Source organism: Thunnus thynnus, chromosome 1 (assembly GCF_963924715.1).
Source record: "Thunnus thynnus chromosome 1, fThuThy2.1, whole genome shotgun sequence".
In the NCBI taxonomy this organism is placed as follows: Eukaryota; Metazoa; Chordata; class Actinopteri; order Scombriformes; family Scombridae; genus Thunnus; species Thunnus thynnus.
Window position 1 is genome coordinate 15513866 of NC_089517.1, and position 20156 is coordinate 15534021.

Consider the following 20156-nt stretch of genomic DNA (forward strand, 5'->3'; position numbering starts at 1 on the left):
AGGCGGAGATATCATCATTGTGGTATTCCTGAGAAACTAACCTTTCTAGGGTTTTACCAATGGTGCACATCAGGTTTGTTGACCCCTCACTAGCTACTCTCCCTGCACCTTCCTGCTGCGCTTCACCCTCTCTGACATGTGTCGGTGTCGACTCTGCTCCACAGATGGCGGATTCTGCTAGGGGAGTGCTGGGCCTTGGCTCAGCCTCAAAGAAACAGGGCTCCTCTGAGGTGCTGGCCCAGGTCTGACTGCTGGTGTCATTTGAGGGTGAATCAGAATCAGCAGCAGTCGCTGAAGTTTCCTTAAAAAAAGAAAAATAAATTCACAATGAGGGGGATTTGATACAATGGATTCTTAAAACTGTTAAATAAGCATTCATAACAATAACAGCATTATTATCATTGGGTAAAACAATACCCTGAAATTTGGGCTCCATTTGGTCGGGGTGAGGTCTAGTGTGAAATGCCTGGTGTGAATAAGCTTCCCTCACAGAGTAGACAAATTGTGATTATAAGGCTATGGCTTTATTCAGATGCTAAAAACTGGCACATTGTGGAAGATAATGGGGAAGTTAACGTATGAAAGGCTACATGTGAATGGAGGAGTTGAAACCCCCATCTGGACAATCAGTGGCCACTTCTTCCAAATTTGTATTTAGCTACATTTTTGTCATTTAGCAGATGCTTTGATCCAGAGCGACTTACAATAAGTAAATGAAAGAAGCAAGAAACAATGTTTTCTTTTTACTCAACAAATAAAATAGTTCAGTTACCCTGACAGTTAGGTTGGAGGTGGTCTCCTTCCTTTTTGTGTGGGGCTCTACAAACTGCAGCCAGGTCGGGATCCATTGCTGCCTGCCAGTCTTCTGTGCTCCAAAACTTCCTGAGGGTGCAAGTTTCTTGAACTGGGTATACTACTACAGATGAGATGAAGATGAAAAAAATGAAAAAAAAAAAAAATTTGCTAAGCTGAACAGCCAGTCAGTGATCTCTCTCACTGATGGGCTCTGCTGCTGATTCAACATGCTCAGGTTAGGCATTTAAACACATTCTCTCCATTTTTGGAAAGCTTTGTTTTACATCTCGAATCATCATAATGCCTCAAATTGAAATTTATTTCATTTATTTCCATGCTTGTGTGTGTCTGTGTGTGTGTGTGAGAGAGAGAGAGAGAGAAAGAGAGTGTGTGAGAGAGATTGATTTTCCCAATTAATCACAGCTTTTGTTTGTTTGTTTTTTCCGGTGTGGAAAACATGACTGGCCTCATGGATGAAGAGTTTCATTGGAAACTACAGACAATTATATCCATCTGCATGTGTTTCTGAATGCCTGAGTTTGTACATTTCCTTTGGATTGAAAAGACAGTTTGCTGGTGATTTCTGAATTACAGTGTGTTCTGTGTCATCATATAAACTTCTGTTCTTTTAAAATTATTAAGATGTTCTCTTAAAATTTTTAAATATAGGTTTATACAGTAGATAGGATTGATTAAAATGACAAAATCTGATTGTTAACTTTGTTTATTCATCTTTAATAACTTTGTTTTAATGAAATTGTAAAATGTGAGTTGATTGAATTATAACTTGCAGTAAACATATTTTACACATTTTGAATAGTTAAATGTGTGTTCTTAGATACAGTGCTGAAAAGACAGAACTATTCAGTTTCCTGTCCAAGGTCCTCCATTACGCGTTCTGTAAGGAAGACAGGGTCCTCACTGATGGGAAGGGAGTGTTCAGCACACAGCTATTTCAGGATCTCCACACCCTGGCCCCATGCAGCCATGAAGAAGCTGATAGTTGTATGCTGCTGCATGTATCACACGCTGCACAGCATGGCCACCATCAGATGCTCATTCGCACTGTTGACAATGATGTTGTGGTCTTGGCTGTGTTTGCTATAAGTCAACCACCAGCTGAATGTGAAATGTGGCTAGCATTCAGAACTGGCAGGAGCTTTCTCTACCTGGCAGCCCACCAAATAGCTGCGTACCTCGGACCAAAGATGTCATGTGCGCTGCCAGTGTTCCATGCGTTGACAGGCTGCAACACTGTATCCAGCTTTGCTGGACATGACAAGAAGGCAGCATAGTCAATATGGAAGTCATTGTCAGAACTGACAGATGCACTACTGATGCTGACAAATGGACCAAAGGAGATCCCAGATTATGTAATGAGCATTATTGAGAGGTTTGTCATACCTCTTTTTGACAGAACCAGCCCCTGCACCAAGATGGACCATGCAAGAAGGAAGCTCTTTCCACAGAAAAACTTGGGGCAGCAAATCCCACCTACCCAAGCTGCTCTGGTGGAGCACATCAAGAGAGCAGTCTACCAGGGTGGTCACATCCGGGAGAAGACTGCTAACAGACTCTGTGAGTGGTTGTAGAAAGCACAGCACGGACAAGTTTCTCTCCATCTGACAGGGTTAGAGAGGGGCCGAGTTTAGAGATGTTTTTGAGATGGTAGAAAGGTTTTGCACAGATGCCTTATATGGTCATCAAAAGTCAGCTGAGGGTCAAACCTAACACCCAGATTAGTGACTAATCAAAGGTGAGATGAGGTATGGGGGATGACTGAATCTAGTGTGGATTGCCAATAAGGAGAGCTCCAGTTTTGCTGCTGTTTAACTGGAGGAAATTTGTGCTCATCCAGGACTTTATCTCCTTAAGACAGGTGCTGACATGGCTGCAGAAGGCTTGGGGCAGTTTTGATGTATAGCTGGGTATCATTGGCATAGCAATGAAACAACATTTCATATCTGCTGATGACATGTCCAAGGGGGAGCATGTAGAGGGTAAACAGGATGGGGCTGAGAACTGATCCTTGCGGAACACCGCAGGTGACAGGGAGCAATCTAGACCTGCATCCTCCGAGTGACACATACTCAGGAGAGGAGGGGACCCTGCATCAGCTGCCATCAGCAGGTCATTCACAACCCTGCGCAGAGCTGTTTCAGTGCTGAACAAAAACCTAACTGAAATTTTTCAAACAAGATGTTGTTTTTAAGGTGGTCCTGAAGCTCAAAAGCAACCACCTTCTCCAGCACCTTGGACAGGAAAGAGAGGATGGCAAGAACTTCTGTGTCCAGGGTGGGCTTCTTGAGGAGGGGGTGGATGACTGCGATCTTGAGGGCAGATGGAACACTACCGGTTTGAAAGGAGAGGTTGACAGTCCAGATGATCAAGGGGCTGAGAATGGGGATGTATGATTTGAGCAGAGCTGTGGGAATGGGGTCCAGGGCACAAGTACAGGGTTTCATCTACCAGAGGATTTCCTCAATGTGGCTCTGCCTGACACCAGTAAAATGGTGTAGAAACAGCGAGCTCCCAGATAGAGGGTCAATGAGATTGAAAACAGAACCAAAAGGAGAGTGAATATTGGACTTACATATATAATACTTATAAACATAAAGGCATATTTGGCAAATTGAGTTTTTGACCTGATGGTAACACTAGATGAAAAGTCTGAGGATCACCATGGTCATTAGACTTTATCCTCTCAGGACCTTATCCTCTGTATCAAATTTCATGCCAATACATCCAACAGCTGTAAAGATATTTGACTCTGATCCAAACATATCAACGTCATGGTGGCGCTAGATGAAAAGTCAGGGGATCATCAAAATCGGTAGGATTCATCCTCTGGGGAACATGAATATCTGTACAAAATTTCATAGCAATCCATCTGACTGTTGAGATATTTCAGTTCTGGACCAAAGTAGTGAACCAACCATTAGACTGACATACCATCCATATAGTCACGCCTCTAGTGTGGCTGAAAATCTTTGAATATGGGTTTTAAGAGGAGGAGATTGTGACAAATATTATTTGACCCTTTAGTTTATTTCTACCAACATGTTGTTCAGACGCAGCCATGCATTGCATCTATTTTCCTGTCAAATCTTTGATGTGTTACAAATTTAAAAATATGATTTACATTCATGATGTCAAGTTGCCACTATCCTCAAGTCATCCTCTTTTGCTATCATCACAGTTGACATAACTGTAAATAACCATTTTAAAGTCAAGAAATGAATATCTTTTCTCTTCTGTAGGCAGCATTTACATAAAAGATAAATGGCATCAAATTTGTTGCGTGACTTTAATAGTCATTCTGTTAGAAGGGGATTTTACATGACTCACACAAGTGTATAAAAGAGATGTAAACCCACATTTTGGTTTACTCCTGTTCAATGGGAGAGAGAGAGAGAGAGAGACAAATACGGAGCGTGGTGAGAGGACAGAGAGGAAATGAAGAGAGAAAAGAACACCAGTTGCTGAAAGAGGAAGTGTTTTGTCGGTGGAGACAGGTCAGTAACTAACAAACTAACTACCATATAACAAACACACATACAAACACACATACAAACACATACTTCCTGACAACTTCACAACTTAGATTTGTATCTTGAAGAGAGTCGACATAACAACGCCTGTAACATCCTGTCATTGCTTATAAAATCTCTGTAGAGAGATAATAGATACAGAACTTTACTGATAGACTTCCGCACACCTGCACCTTTTGAGCCTCTTAAAACGTATTTGAGAACTCTTAAAACACTTTGAAGGATCCAATACTATGAACTCACGCCTGAACACACAGATATGTATTTCAGATTACTGATGATACCAAACATGCCAGGCTGAATTACAGAGAAAGGAAATGGTTTAAAGGCTGTTTAATGAAACTTTAAGCTGTTTAATGGTAAATATTGAGAGAGTAGTGAGAGAATGGTGGTTCAAAGTGTGTACAGTTCAGCATTGTTTTGTTCTCTATTGAATGGGACAATCTGAGTTCAGACAGAGATGAAAGCTTTGACACAAATCAAAGAGCACAAGGATTTTTTTTGAATGAGGACTGCAGTGACAGTCTTTTGCTCTGAAAGACTTGAACCTAAACAGAGCAGAGCAAAATATAATCTATTAAATTAAATGGCAGATAGTTTTAATGTAATCCATTCTCCAAAACCTTTGCTCTCATAACTTAATGTATCTCAAGTCTAGGATACCACAAAGTTCACGTATTGATTCATGTACTTGTGTAAAGTAGAAATGATCTCTCAAAGCCAACCAGTCAACGATCATTGTGTCTGTCACCCCCTGCAGGACTTTCCTCAGCAGTGAGAGCACCAGCAATGCGGTAAGCATGTGGGTGATGAAACTACCATCAGGTCTTGTCCCAGGTTGAGGTTAATGCTAATCGTGATAGGGGTTGTTCATTATCAGACACCTAACATGTTAGCATTAGCTTCGCCTTTGGGAGATCTCAACCAAACCAACTGGAAATCATCACTAAGGCGGCCACAGACAATACCGCCAACGCTAAAACCACTGGTGCTGCTACCGGGAAGAAGGAGTCATTGTGCTACTGAGGAATATGACGCATAAACAGGCACTTAGTGAAACCTGCATGGACTAACTGCTCACACTCATACACACACAAAAGATCCTGTAATTGGGGCACATGTACAAGAGTACCTTTAATGCTTTTAGCACATCTTTGATTTTATCTTTATTTGGGACAGCAGACCTTTGAGTTGCATCCTTTCAAACACATGTGAAAGACAACATGATTTAAGATGTTAACCTCTTAGGCCTGTGCAGACCTTGCTTGATTTCCATCTCCCTGACTGCTTTATGATTGTAATGAGTGTATTCAATTTGATGATCTGAGTACATTTGCAACAGAAACATAAGAGGAGATCTGATCACTCAAAAAAAAAAAAAACCCAAAACAACTGTCTGGGTGGACAAGGGTGTTGAAATAGTATCTAGTACTAGTATCTAGTACTAGTATATAGTATATAGTATCTTTTTGAAAACATCATGGTACATAGGAGCATTTCAATACTCTACATAAATGTAGTGTCATACACAAATGCAATATTTTGATATTTATACCAGTCAGCATAGAGTCCATGCAACCTCTAACATCAGTCATACTGTATATTAAGTAGAAGGAGATTTTCATCAATTTTTATCCACAATATTTAGTCATGATGATTCAGATTGTGTGCTCGATCATAATCCACCCTCTGTTTTCCTTTATTGTGCATAAATTGGCACCATGAGAGTAACTGTATCTGATACTGCGGCACTTGGAGAAAAAGGGGGGAGAAGGAAAACGGAGAAACAAAAATCTCAAACAATTCAACAAGTGAAACCAAAAATTTTATTGTAACACTAAAAACATGCATGATGTCTGTTCTGACATATGGGAGAAAATAAACTTACACTGCTTCATATTTGATCTATTTCTTTATTCAACATTTCTTTTCATTGGGATAGGTGTATAGCATGGGTTAATGCCAAATATCACAACATTTATAACCTAAGCTAATTGCACTGTTCCTATACAGGCCTTTAAAATACACAAAACACTTAAATAATTGGTTCATATTGTCATGATCTGGGAAGTAATGTTTACTGTTTGCCTTTGGTTAAATCATTATGACAAAGATTTGTTTCTGACAAAAGGTGGATTCATACTATTCTACTGCTGTGATACCTGATTTCGTGTGACTTTGTGTTGTATGTGTGGCATCTTCCTTGTAAGTGACAAGAAAAAATCATCCATACTTGTGACTCATGTATGTGAAGTGTGTTTTGTAGTGTAACATAGCACTTTATATATATAAAACATAACCTCTTCTGGGCAGCACCTCCTAGAAGTAACCTTTAATGTCTGGAGGAAACATTAAAGTGTGAACTTAATTCTCAATTTGGTCAGTTAATCAGTCTTAAAACCGTAAGTTCTTGTCCTGACAGTGACCTGTCAACTGTGCTCAAAGAAAACAATCAACCACAGTTTCTTAGGGTATATGAAAACCTTTATTAATAGTTAAACATCCTGAGGATACATGATAAAACATAAAATAATAAATAAAAAGAATAATAAGGTCTATAAATTATAATAAAATAAAATAAAGAAAATTGTTCAGGAATAGTGACTCAAAGTGTATGAAGGCTATAAGGCTGATGTATTGCAACAGGGAATGCTGAGGGAAAGCTAATTCAACTTCTCTAAAGAAATTATCTTTTTAATTTTAACGTTATTCCACATCAACCCTTGATCACAAAGCCATGTTATGCCTTACTGTTGAAGAGTTTTGTTGTTGTAAAGATGTCAGGTCCAGCTTTGTTTTGGTAGGTGGCTTGAGCAGTGCAGTGTGGTCCTCAGATGAGTCTTCGTGGTACAGCGGTGTTGAACCACTGGGTGGAGGAGTCAAGCTGTTTCAGGCTGTTCGGGAATGAGTCTTTAAGTCAGCTTAACTCCCAGTTTGCCGTACTGCTCTCAGCAAGCAGACAGAGATCCAGTTAAAGCGTTGCTTTCTTTTTCAGGCGTTTAAGTTGAGGATTCAGGCTTTGGCTTGTAGTAACCTGAGTTTAATGCCAAATAAAGTTTAATAAGACTACACTCAAATCTTCAGTAGCGTTTACTTCAAAAATAAAATACTATTCATGGAAACACAAGACTTCATTTTACAAATAAAGCAAAAGATGCTAAACTCGTTTCAATAAAAGAATAAAACACATATATTTAGTAAAAAAAACAACAACCGAAAAACAAAGAGAGGAGACTCTAGGAAGAATTTGTCTTGGGTCATGAGTTTGGAGACCAGCTCAACTAAGTTCAGTTAAGCTTTCCTATTTATAATTTTGGTGAAAGTAGGCGGAGCTTTGGGTGTGTTTTAAATTTTTTTCATGCTAAATTGTTGATGAATATTCAATTCTTTTGTTCTGGACTTTTCAGGTGTGGTTGACTTCTACTTGAGATGGTAAATAACTTTCCTTACACTGGAGAGTTAAGTTTTGAGTTTTGCAAAATCTCACTTCAGAGTCACTATCTCTGAACATTTCATATACCATATATTGTAAAACCAATCAGAAAAACAGTTCAACATTATACATTCATTTTGTAATGAGTTCATTCTTCTATCAACATATCAAACATTAACCTTCCAATTAACATGTCCTGCTGTCTAGACATCCAACTTTAATTTGACTGATTCAACTTTCTCAAACCATTTACACTGAAGTAAATTTTAATACTATAGTGAAATGAAATAAAGTTAAAGCAATGACTATGTGAGTGAATTAAACTTTCAGAAACATATTCAAATATAAATTTCACATAACTCTTACTTCATAATATCAAAACATTCAATATGACTATTGTTCAATAATACAAGAAAACTTCAACTTAAAACTCTTCAAACAGTATGTCTATATTCCTATTACTTCAGAAAATTCACTCTTTCAGTACCACTACTTATCTAATTTAACTATTAGAATATGATTGTTTATAGGTCAATAGATCAAAAGTTAAACACTTGGGTAATTTTAAAATAATTTGATAAACTTTATTTTGAAACATATAGAATTAACAAATAATAATAATAATAAATCTATAAAAACGGAAAATAAACAACAACAACCAACAGAATTTAACTTAAGCAACTAACTGCCAGTAAACAAACCAAAAAATATCACATGTCCAAAAAAGAGCAGGAGGAAGTTAATACTTATAATTTCCTGCCCCATCTCTAATGCTCAAATCATAAACCTACATAATATAATATATTATACATAATATACTTAGTGTTAATCACACATCTGAATACATTTATCTGATGATCAGCAAGAACAAACATAACAATAATGGCATCCACCATGAGTGTCACAGTCATGAGAGAAGCAACGACCCCTATATCTGTACCCAACGTTGTTTACTAGTCTTATGTCTGTCTTATGACTCTTTTCTGTAATATGCATAATGATTGTAGGGTACTTTTGTAGGTATTTCCCCAACAGTAATTCATATATGACAATACAAGTAAACAATACAGAATGTACAATGCTTTATGATCCAGAATTACAATTGCATAGTTACTAAAAATTCATTAACTCTTAACATAAAGAAATTTAACGCTTGTCACTAGAGGGCAGTAGTGTCATGTGTGGTTGATATTGTAATAAAATCTAGAATTAATATCTCCTCAACAGATAATCACACAACTATCAAAGCTATACAATTCGTTGTGTATTTACATGACAAATAACACTACATATCTTACATAATGGTGACGTTTAATTTACATGAAATTCAGGTTTGGCTCAGATTTGCAAGGAGACTTCAGGAATGTGAGTTAGAGTTTATGGCTTAGTTTGTTTAGATAAGAGAAGGGGTTTTCTGTCTATGTGTTGTTGTTATCTGGTCCTTTCTCCTGGTTCAAATGACCTCAGAAGTCCTTTATACTTTTAGTTCAGGTTATTGCTCAGAAATGGTTTCTCAGGAGGTCTGTTCAAACTCCATTTTGTCACAGTGTTTAGATTTTGGGTAATGTCCTGCTAACAGACACTCACTTGGCAAAGAGGTCAGTTCAGGGTCCAGGGGCTCTCTCCATGTCTCTCAGTTTGAAATTAAAGAAAGGCTGTTCTACCCATGAATTATCCATGAATCATTCAAGATGTCCTACAGATGTCCTGTTTTAATTAAAGATAGCAAAACCAGAAGTCAGACTTGTATATTTTGGTGTTTACATAAGAACACGTCTGTGTGTCTGCTCTCTGTGTAGTCGATGTCAACAAAACTCGAAGTTTAAATAAATTATAAATATGAAAGATGCACTTTGAATACACACAGCCAGTCTGTTACCGGCACAAACAGACATTTCAATTTCACTGCTTTAATTTTGTGACAGAAGACGCATGTGTATTTGTATATTTGTAATTGCATATTTGTTACTTAAACTATTTTTTGTTACCTGGATGTAAATTAGCATTTTTGCTAAACCTGGAACGTTTACAGCTTTTATTTAATACAGATATTCATGAAGGTGCTCTGTCCCTATCAAACAAACAAACAAACAAACAAACAAACAAACAAACAAACAAACAAACAAACAAACAAACAAACAAACAAACATAAAAACAAAAACACACACATAAACACACAAACAAACACACACACAAACACACACACAAACAAACAAAGCAAATAAATGTGTAATCTTTAAACCACTTTGTTATTAGTTCAGATTCCCTGAAAATTGTCTTATTGTTTATAGCATTGCCTTAAATGCAGAATATACAGCATTTTAAAGAAAACTTACCCATCCCAACCCACTCACCAACAATTTAAACTGGTTTAAAATGTTTCCATCCATGTTGAAATGGAAATCATATAAATTCAGTGTATTTGGTGGAACTTTTAGGAGTAGGTGGACATCTTTATTACCTCATCTCATTAAAGTCTGTGTGTATTGGGTGGTGTGGGTTCATTTGAGGTGATCATTGAGTCACAGCTTTCACTCATTTTTATATTTGTCACCACATTAGTGCTTCTCAAGGACAAGTGCATCATCAATCAAATCTGTACTTTCATATCCTGAACTTCCCCTTATGGTTTCTTCGCTGAGAAGACTTCAGATCTGAAGTTTTTGTTCATAAGTCTGGTAGAATTTACCCTAATTTTGTTTTTATTGTTGTGTCTTTTTGTTTTTTTTAATACAGTAGATTTGAGCTGCTTACATGTATGAAGAACTACCAAACACATCTAAACATGCTGCCAGGCCACGTAAATACAAAACAGAGCTGAACTGGCTGGTACGGGGAAGTTGTCTCATTTTGAAACCAGCTTTAACAACAAGTTGGACTTGTAAGAGTTTCTGTGAATAATTGAGAATAAATATTCAGTCTTTTGCAAATAAGTGGCAGTTTATATTTTTTTTAAAAAATTGTGGAGTTTAAGGCAATTATGATGCAGAGTGAGGGTCTCTAGCACAACTTCACCTACTTCCAAGGTAAACGGAGAAGGGAAAGAAGTCTAGAAAGATGAGAACTCCAGCAACACTTGTAGTATGAAAAACAACTTTTCTAGTTGATCGATGCGTTTCGGCTTGTGGTCTTCATCAGGGTCATCATAAAACACATTACAAATACCATTTAAATAAAGTAAGTTGGGTATGAAAAAAGGTAAAAAAAAAAAAAAAAAAAAAAAAAAAGTTTAAAAAAAATTATAAAAGACAACCAATCATAAACATCCAGACACATATCAGCCAATGGGACATTTACAAAGATGGGTTGGATATATTGTCATGTGGTTTCAGGCCAATCGTTGTCCAAGATTAACAGAGGCAAAGGGAGTGTCTAAGAAGGGACATGGGTGACACCATATTTTACCCCCATCACCATTTTATTAACTAGAAAGGTGCAACTAGGGGGTGGTACATAAAAGGCTTTAGTATAGTGCTGTGTATAGAGGGAGCAGAAAGATGTATAGTGCAGAAAGATGCATAGTACAACAACAATATGATGATAATTTTTTTAATCAATTTATATTGTTGTACTATGCATCTTTCTGCTCCCTCTATACACAGCACTTTATAAAGCCTTTCATCTTTACTATTACAACTATTATTATTATTGTTATTATCCCAATCAAAGTGTTTCTAAATGTATGCCATATCTTATAGGCACATTTTTGTATGAACAAAAAACCCAAGTACCACCCCCTAGTTGCACTTTTCTAGTTAATGGACCAAATATCATGGGTGTCACCCATGTCCCTTCTTGGACACTCCCCTTGCCTCTGTTAATCTTGGACAACGATTGGCCTGAAACCACATGACCATATATCCAACCCATCTTTGTAGATCTCCCATTGGCTGATATGTGTCTGGATGTATATGATTGGTTGTCTATTATAATTTTTTAAAACTTTTTTAAAATTTATTTGTTTTTACCTTTTTTCATACCCAATTTACTTTATTTAAATGGTGTTTGTAACGTGTTTTATGATGACCCTGATGAAGACCACAAGCCAAAACGAGTCGGTCAACTAATAAAGTTGTTCTTCATACTACAAGTGTTGCTGGAGTTCTCATCTTTCTAAGGCAATTATGATCAAATTATTGAGGGAAATAATCATAAATACAAACACGAGAAGGTTTCCACACACACCAAAACTTGTTTTTTTAATTCTCTTATAATATAAACTACCAGTCGTGTCAAGTTGGTTTTATTTATATTGCCCAAAATTACAATATTTCCTCAAAGCACTAAAATCTGTCCAGCTTGGCAACAATCTATTGTTAGACTCTTGATTCGGATTTTTTAAAAATGGGTATGTTGTGGGGGGGTTAAGGTTCAGAGTTTTTATAAATGTTTTAGATTTACTTTTAATAAATTGGTTTTAAAAGGTTTTGTAAAGATAAATCAACCTCTACTATTTCCATCCAAGACATGAAGTTATTTTTTCGGTATTTTATCTTAATGTGAGGAAATTTACACGAGAGGGGGGAAAAATGTGCCAACCAGCCCCGGTCTCCCCTACGCATGAGCCTGCGTATGGGCGGACCGGTCAGTCAGCTGATGACTAAAATACTCCTCACAATCTCCGTCCTCAATACATGGATTTCGTCGCACGAATGATTTTCTAGCCAATTACGCACAATGTGGAAAAATTCATACAAGTGCAGGAGGAAGACTCGTAACTTGATGGGCTCTCACTCAGGGATGTGTCCTCTGCGCGCACCTGGAGCCACCGGAGACATGCAGAGGCGACTGATTTTAGCCAGTTTTAACTCTGTTTCATGATACCGAGCCGCTGTGTTGCCACCTGCGATTTATTCCTGTGATGGGGACAGTCACATGGAGCTGCGGTGCCGTGATCCTGCTGGCCATCATTTGCTCATGTCGTGCCATCACTCTGGAGTCCATCCACTGGAGTAGCTCCAACACAAAGTAAGCGGATGAATCAGTTTCACACTTGGAGGAATGAGGCAACTTTCTACTGCTGCTTTATCCCTGCAGTGCAACCTAGACAGAGGAGAAGCAACCCTGACGCTACCGTTTGATGTTTCATATGAGCAGCTGTAATGTAGAGCAATTAGTGGATTGATCAATCAATAATAACTGATTCATTGATTAAATCATTCATAAAGCAAATATGCCAGATATTCTCTGGTTGCAGCTTTTCTAATGTGAAGATTGACTGGTTTTCTCTGATTTATAGCATTGTAAATTGAATGGGGCTGCAAGTAAAGATTGTTTTATTATCAATTCATTCACACTGGTTATTTTCAACATTAATCAATTAATTATTTGATGTCAGAAAATAGTGAAAAATGCCCATCACCAATACCTAAAGCCCTAGCTGTTGTCTCTTGAAATTACTATTTTTTCCAACCAACAGGTGAAAAGCAGGGACTTTTTCTGTTTTTTTTCCTTGAAAAATGACTTAAGCAATTACTCATTTATCAAAATAATTGCTGATTAATTAACTGTTGATCAACTAATCCATTAATAGACTAATCATTTCAGCCCTAAAATGAAATATCTTTGAGTTTTGAACTGTTGGTGAGACAAAACAAGAATTGTGAAGGAATTGGGTTTTGGGAACTTGTGTTGGGCACTTTTCAGTATTTTGTGATTTCTATTTCTTAATTCATGCTAAAAGCTTTTAGAACATTCAAAGCTACAAGATCTTGTTGTTGTTTTTGTTTGGCATTAATCCTAAAACTTTGCCAGTTTGTGTTGAAATAATGATGCTTTTTCTTGTCTCTCATGTTATCTCACACACAGATTTACTCCAGGTCAGGGTTTGATCCTCTATCCTCAGATAGGGGACAAGATGGATATTGTGTGTCCCCGAGCAGACGCTTCCTCCGGGGGAAAGGAGGAGTTCTACCGAGTGTACCTGGTCTCCCGAAGTCAGATGGAGAGCTGCACCATCGACAAGAGGGACACGCCCCTGCTAAACTGTGACAAGCCTCACCGGGACGTCAAGTTCACGTTCAAGTTCCAGGAGTTCAGCCCCAACCTCTGGGGTTTGGAGTTCCTTAAGGGGAAGGACTATTATATCACCTGTAAGTCGCTGTGTGTGTGTTTAACCTCGCAGCTCATGCAGCTCAGAAACAATACCTGAGCGCACCCACACATATATCCATGGCACATATGATCATCTTAAAATCAGCAGAATGGAGACACAGGCTGCTGGTTCCTACAGGTGGAACAGCATTTGAATCTTTGCTAGCAACTGTTTCTTTTTTTTTCTTTCCTCCTCCTCCTCCTCCTTCTCAGAGAAGAGGAAGCCATCGTCCTCGCCTCTCTCTCAATTTGTCAGTTCGCGTGAGAATCAAAAATGTGGCCTCGTTATTGGACCGCTGTCGGTTAAACCAGCATCTTAGTGGCAAGTGATGCATGAGATAGTGAGCAAGTCTGACCATGTAGCCTCATCCACCTCACCACGCTCTGACAGCACACTTCGCTCTGGCAGGGCAGTGTGATTCCAAGGGCTTACATGCCCCAAATCACACAAGGCTTTTACAGCATCAGGCAGATTTGATGGGAGCTTTCATGGCAACGTGGCTTGATGCCTGTGAGATGTTGTTATCTGACCTAAATGCTCCTAACAAGTCTATGTGTGTGTGTGTGTGTGGGAGTGACAGGGGTGACAGAGAGTTCTTGGTGCGTGTGTGTCTGTGTTTTAGTGATCGCTATGTTGGTTAGTTACTAAAATAATGGGGCTTTGCATTGCTCGATAATCTTGTATTATGATGATTGCATGAAATACAAACTTAAAAAGTTAAACACTTTATGTTTGCCTCCTCTCTCTGTATCAGCCACATCTACAGGCTCTCTGCAGGGTCTGGATAACACTAATGGAGGGGTGTGTAGAACCAAATCCATGAAACTGGTGTTGAGAGTCGGCCAAAGTAAGTACTTTGTGAATGTACGTGTGTGTTTGGCTGGCTGTGAATGAAAGACAGAAACAGGGAGGTGTAATAATATGACAAACAATGCTTAAAGGAACAATATCACAGTTGTTTGCTTCTGGTTATTAGACGTGTAATGCAATAATATCACTTCCTCTCTGGAATTACTAAGTGGTCAGATGATCTCGATCATCTATTTATTCTCTTGAAGAGAGATTGCCATCATGAATTATCTCAAATCTCTAATTCAAACCACTGGCAGCTTAAGGCCATCAGTATTATCTTGCATGCAATCATTGGGTCTGGCTGCAGCAGTCAATCTTTTTTCCCCCTCTGTATTAACATCTGAACAGCAAATGATCCATTTTTATCATTTTGCGTTCTTATCACATAGCATTAAAATGTAATAAACCAGATTATAAACATATTCACTGCCTTCACTTCAAATAAATAAATAAGCAAAAACATACTGCTTTTTTATTTCCTTGTAACATTATAACAGCAGCTTGTTTACCTCACATATCAACAAGAATGCATTATATATAAACACACCATTTCTCTGTGTGTTGCCGAATACTTTCAAAAGATGAATCTCTTCAAGCCCCCAAATGTAATTTTTGACCTCAGAAATTTGCAGTATTATTCATATGAATAATTAAAGAGTGTGACTCAGAGATGAAAAATCAGCATTTTGTGTGTTTCTCATCTGATCTTGAAAATATGCGGCTGCTTCCCCGCTGTGTTTACAAATACTGCTGCTGTAAACAAGCCTTTAAACAGCAGCAGAAAACATTAATAACTTAGGTTTAGTTGTAATCTCATGTTAATCCCAACATATATTAAAAGTCCTGTCAATCATTGTGGGGAGTCACTGCGGTTTTCAGTCATGTGCTGTGATTTTTGATGGTAACGTGTCTGTTTAGATTTGTATTCATAGATTATGCTTTTGAATTGAGATTGAAAATCATATAATTATTTTGTACATTAATGGCTAAATGCAATGATGAATGAATGATAATGCACTAGCAAAAAAGCTTACTGCACTAAAAATGTGTAAATAAATCCTTAATGATATTTTAGAGAACGAAATTCAGATGGTTGTATATCGGGAAGCCAGTACAGTAAGAGTCACATAGTAGATACTACTGGTCAATAATCACAAATATTGGAATTTACTGTTTGCTGTAGTTCAGCAAATTCCTCTGCTTAAGTCTGTGGTGTAAAGTTACTCAAGTACTGTACTTAATTACAATTGTGAGGTACATGTACTTATGCTACTTTGTACTTTTACTCCACTACATTTCAGAGGGAAATATTGTACTTTTTGTTCCACTTCATTTATTTAATTTTTATAGATGCTAGCCACTTATCAGATCAATATTTCATATGTAAAATGATAAATTATTAAAAATATGCATTGTTATAGATTTGACTATTGAACACTATAACTACCCCTACTGTTAAAACATTAAAATTCTGCTTACAACGAATCAGTAATATCTATCTATCTATCTATCTATCTATCTATCTATCTATCTATCTATCTTTCTATCTATCTATCTATCTATCTATCTATCTATCTATCTATCTATCTATCTATCTTATCTACACATTAAATGGGTCATTTTGTTTAATAAATACTTTTACTTTAATACTTTAAGTACATTTTACTGCTGATACTGAAGTACTTTCATTTTCATTTTTTCATCGTGGTATTCCTACTTTTACTTAAGTAAAAGATCTCAGTACTTTTTTCGCTACTGGTTATTTCCCAAAATTCCCTTTGAAATACGGTGAATTTCCTCTATTCAGTTATGTGCTATGTTACATGTGTAGGCGAAGAGAGTGATAGTTTTTCCAGTCAAGAAAAAATAAGAGTCACAGTTATGACTCAAAACATAACTTTTCTGGTCAACTGAGGTTAGAAATAGTTTCACTGCCTCCTTTGTGATGCATTTCTTCCTCAATGTCAATAATCAGTCCAGAATGGAGCTCTTCTTCTTTGGGGACAGTCACCAAACTCATGATTCAATGAACATTTTTTGCACTGGAAACATTTTGACATGATGTAACCTCACCTACACAGGAATGACAAAGACATGTGAGGTATGTTACTGATGTGATTTAATGTGAACTGCTCAACCGTCCTGCTTTGTTCCAGGCTCTTCAGACCCACCTTCAACACTCCAGGAGTCCCCCACCAGATTTCCACCCACACGACCGAAATCCAAGGAGCCCTCTGCGAAAGAAAAGGATGACAAGAGCAAAACTGGTATGAAGATAAATCAAAGATTTTGCCTGCTTGTTAAATGGTACTATTTGCATTTTGATACACAGGAACAGACTTTACAATATTTAGAGTCATCATTTGCATTGTTTTAACTTTTTAACTGAAATTTTCCAAAGCACACACACCTTGTATCTTTACTTGTGTGAATGGGGTGGGGGGCGGGGGGTTAGGAATGATACTAGGGCTTATTTTCGTTATCAATTAATCTGCAGATTCTTTTCTTTATTGATTGATTCATGTTTTAGTCTATGAAATATGAGAAAAAAAGTGACAAATGTCTGCTATAATTTTACAAAACCTAAGTTAATATATTCAAGTGTCATTTTAGTCAACTAACAGTCCACAACCCAAAAACTATTCACTTTATTTTCATATAAATGATTAAAGCATTAAATAGTCACATCTGACAGTGAAATTTTGGCATTCTTGCTAGAAAAATGACTGAAACAATTGTTTTATTATCAAAATAGTTGCTGATTAATTCTCTGATGATACATTTAAATATCTTTAAAAGTATGCTTTTTAAATCACCTGTCAGTATGTTAAGTCTGCTTTTTTTGAGGTAAGTGGGATTAAACATGCAAAAACACTGATATAATAATTATTATTTTGCACCAGAAAGGCAAAATATTTTTCTTTACTGATATCGTCTGATGCATTTGAAAAGAACAACAAAAAAAAAGAACACAAATTGTATCCAAACTAATAAACCAGGAGCCAAGAAACACTGTCTTTATTTTTTGGCATCATTACTTCTTCCATATTTCAACTATCTATTCAAACCTTCAGGGATCATGACTCATTGGGCCATTCAAAGTCAGTGAAAGGCAGCAGACTGTTTACCAGTATGACACTAAAGATTAGAGAATATTCTCTGGTGTCCAGCTTTGACAGAGGTTTTCATGTTAACACATACTGATCAGGATGTACCAGGGCATAAACTGACTGAAATTGTTTTTATATCTCTGTGTCGCGTGTCCTGATTTACTCTTTCATCTCTGTTTCTCCTTCTTTTTTTGGTCTCTCATGACAGACGTGGGCTCAGAAACAGGACAAACAAACCCCAGTGGCAGCGGTGGCTCTGAGCCAGGACTGCTCACGTGGGTTGTCTCTGGCTGTGTGATAGTCCTTCTGGTCATCATAATTCTGCTGGCCCTGCTGTGGAAGTACCATCACCGTCGCTGCCTCCCAGATAGCCAGCAGTCTGCCTCTGTGTCCCTCAACACTTTGGCTGTGCCAAAGCGGGACAGCATCAGCAGCGACAACAACGGCTCGGACCGCAGCGATGTTGTCTTTCCTCTGCGGGCTTCTGACAGCATGATCTGTCGTCATTATGAGCGCGTGAGCAGTGACTACGGGCCCCCTGTGTACATAGTTCAGGAGATAACGCCCCAGAATCCCACCAACATCTACTACAAAGTCTAATGTTTGCTGCTGTAATGCCAGTCTTTTGCTGATAATCCTAAATTTTAACTGTCGGGGACACACTCAGGCCTAACACATTATCATGGCTACAGTTTGCATTGGATGAAGAAAAGTCACATGTGGTTTGCTCATCTAAGAGCTGTGTTGACTTTACAAGGACAAATGTCATTAATATGCTTGTTTGTATCACACTAAACAAAATTCTCCTTTCTTTCTCTTGATTTAGTGAGGAGACAATCAGAGAGGAACTGCATTAGAAACAGACTCTAGTGCTTCGTCACATCTCATTCATAACTTGTTTCCAGTTTTTAGTGAGAGACGTTGGAGTAAATGCAGTAAATGACGATTAGTTTGTTTACATTTTTATTTTTCACACAAAAAAAAGAAAAGCAACACATTCTCGCTGCCACTGCATGTGGCAACTTTATAGGTACAGTAAATGTGTATTTTATTTAATTTATTGATACATTTGAAAAGATATCACTAAACACTAAATTTACAAGCACTTAAATGTAGATTTTTTCACAAATGAATTGTGTAAAATTGTTTGAAATGTTGTTAAGTGAAATGAAAATCATTATTTTGTGGCTTTTATTAAAGTTAAAACAGTTTCAAGGAAATCCACATTGAATCTTTCCGACCAGTGTTGCTTCCATTTATGCATTTTATATTGTATAAACATCTTTTCAAACATACAGTAGTTATTATTAGCAAAGTTTAAAGAATATGTTCACAATTTTTCAACTCCGTCTAAAAGCAATAGGCAGGTGCCCATTAGAGCATTGAAAGAAGTTTGGCCTGCTGTAATCATTCCTCATGTTCACTCTGATCATTACTAGATTCCCTCCAAATGCACTTTGGGGGACAAAATCCACAATCCTCATTTTGAGCAAAAATGTATTTAAAAGTTTATCTGAAAGTAACTTGAAGCTTCAGCAATTTTAACAAGTCAAAAAAACTGGATATCTTCCAGTTACAGTCTTTTTAGTAAAAAAATCCCTCTTTGTGTCTCCACAGACAGAGTTTTCCTGTTGAGCAGTGGAAGGATTGTAACAAAAAGAGGGAATTTGGTGCTAATTTGGATGGCTGAAGTTTAATATTAGCTTCAAATAAATTTTTGCACAGATGGAGGCTTGTGGATTTTGGCCTCTATCACTTATATTGAAAGTGAATTATGAAGGGATCTAATGATCAGTATGAACAGGAGGAATGATTACAGCAAGAAAAACATGTCAGTGGTCATCTGGGCACCTGACTGTTGTTTTTAGGACAGACTTGAAAAATTGTGAACCTATCCTATAATGTATATCTAGGGCTGTGCCTACAAAAATCATCATTTGAGATGAAACTACCTGAAGAAACTACTCATTAATGGTTTGTTTCTTGTTAAAGGTTTGAAAGGTTTGAAGGTTCTGAAAGGTTCAGTTCAAACAATTCTCAAATGTCTCTTCTTCACTGTCTGTGTTTTCTCTGTTCTCCAAAAACAAAAAGGACAGAAAGTGAACAGATTACAGAAATGAAATGGAGGTTTGAATTAGAAAAGACTGCTGATAAATCACAGCTTCAGTTTCTCCTGTGGTTAAAAAATTACAAAAACAGCACAGTGCATGAAGAAGTAGGGCTACAACTAATGGTTGTTTTCATTATTGATTAATTTGATGATTATTTTTTTGGTTAATCAATTTGCTTTTTTGGTCTATAGAATGTCAGAAAATGGTGAA

At 37.3% G+C, this 20156-nt stretch overlaps 1 protein-coding gene across 1 annotated transcript; it reads left to right on the top strand.

The window, feature by feature from the left end:
- The first annotated feature begins 12245 nt into the window (after nucleotides 1-12245).
- Nucleotides 12246-18929, top strand: LOC137189388 (ephrin-B2a-like). The gene is made up of 5 exons (XM_067599188.1): nucleotides 12246-12747; nucleotides 13588-13871; nucleotides 14628-14720; nucleotides 16882-16992; nucleotides 18044-18929. The coding sequence occupies exons 1-5, from the start codon at nucleotides 12641-12643 to the stop codon at nucleotides 18433-18435; spliced, it is 987 nt and encodes a 328-aa protein (XP_067455289.1). The 5' UTR covers nucleotides 12246-12640; the 3' UTR covers nucleotides 18436-18929.
- The last annotated feature ends 1227 nt before the right edge of the window (nucleotides 18930-20156 follow it).

Bases quoted from the DNA above. Each gene is read 5' to 3' on its own strand.
- LOC137189388 (XM_067599188.1), top strand. From the start codon at position 12,641: ATGGGGACAGTCACATGGAGCTGCGGTGCCGTGATCCTGCTGGCCATC. The intron at 14,721-16,881 runs GTAAGTACTTTG...GCTTTGTTCCAG, and splicing joins GGTGTTGAGAGTCGGCCAAA to GCTCTTCAGACCCACCTTCA. The intron at 16,993-18,043 runs GTATGAAGATAA...CTCTCATGACAG, and splicing joins GGATGACAAGAGCAAAACTG to ACGTGGGCTCAGAAACAGGA.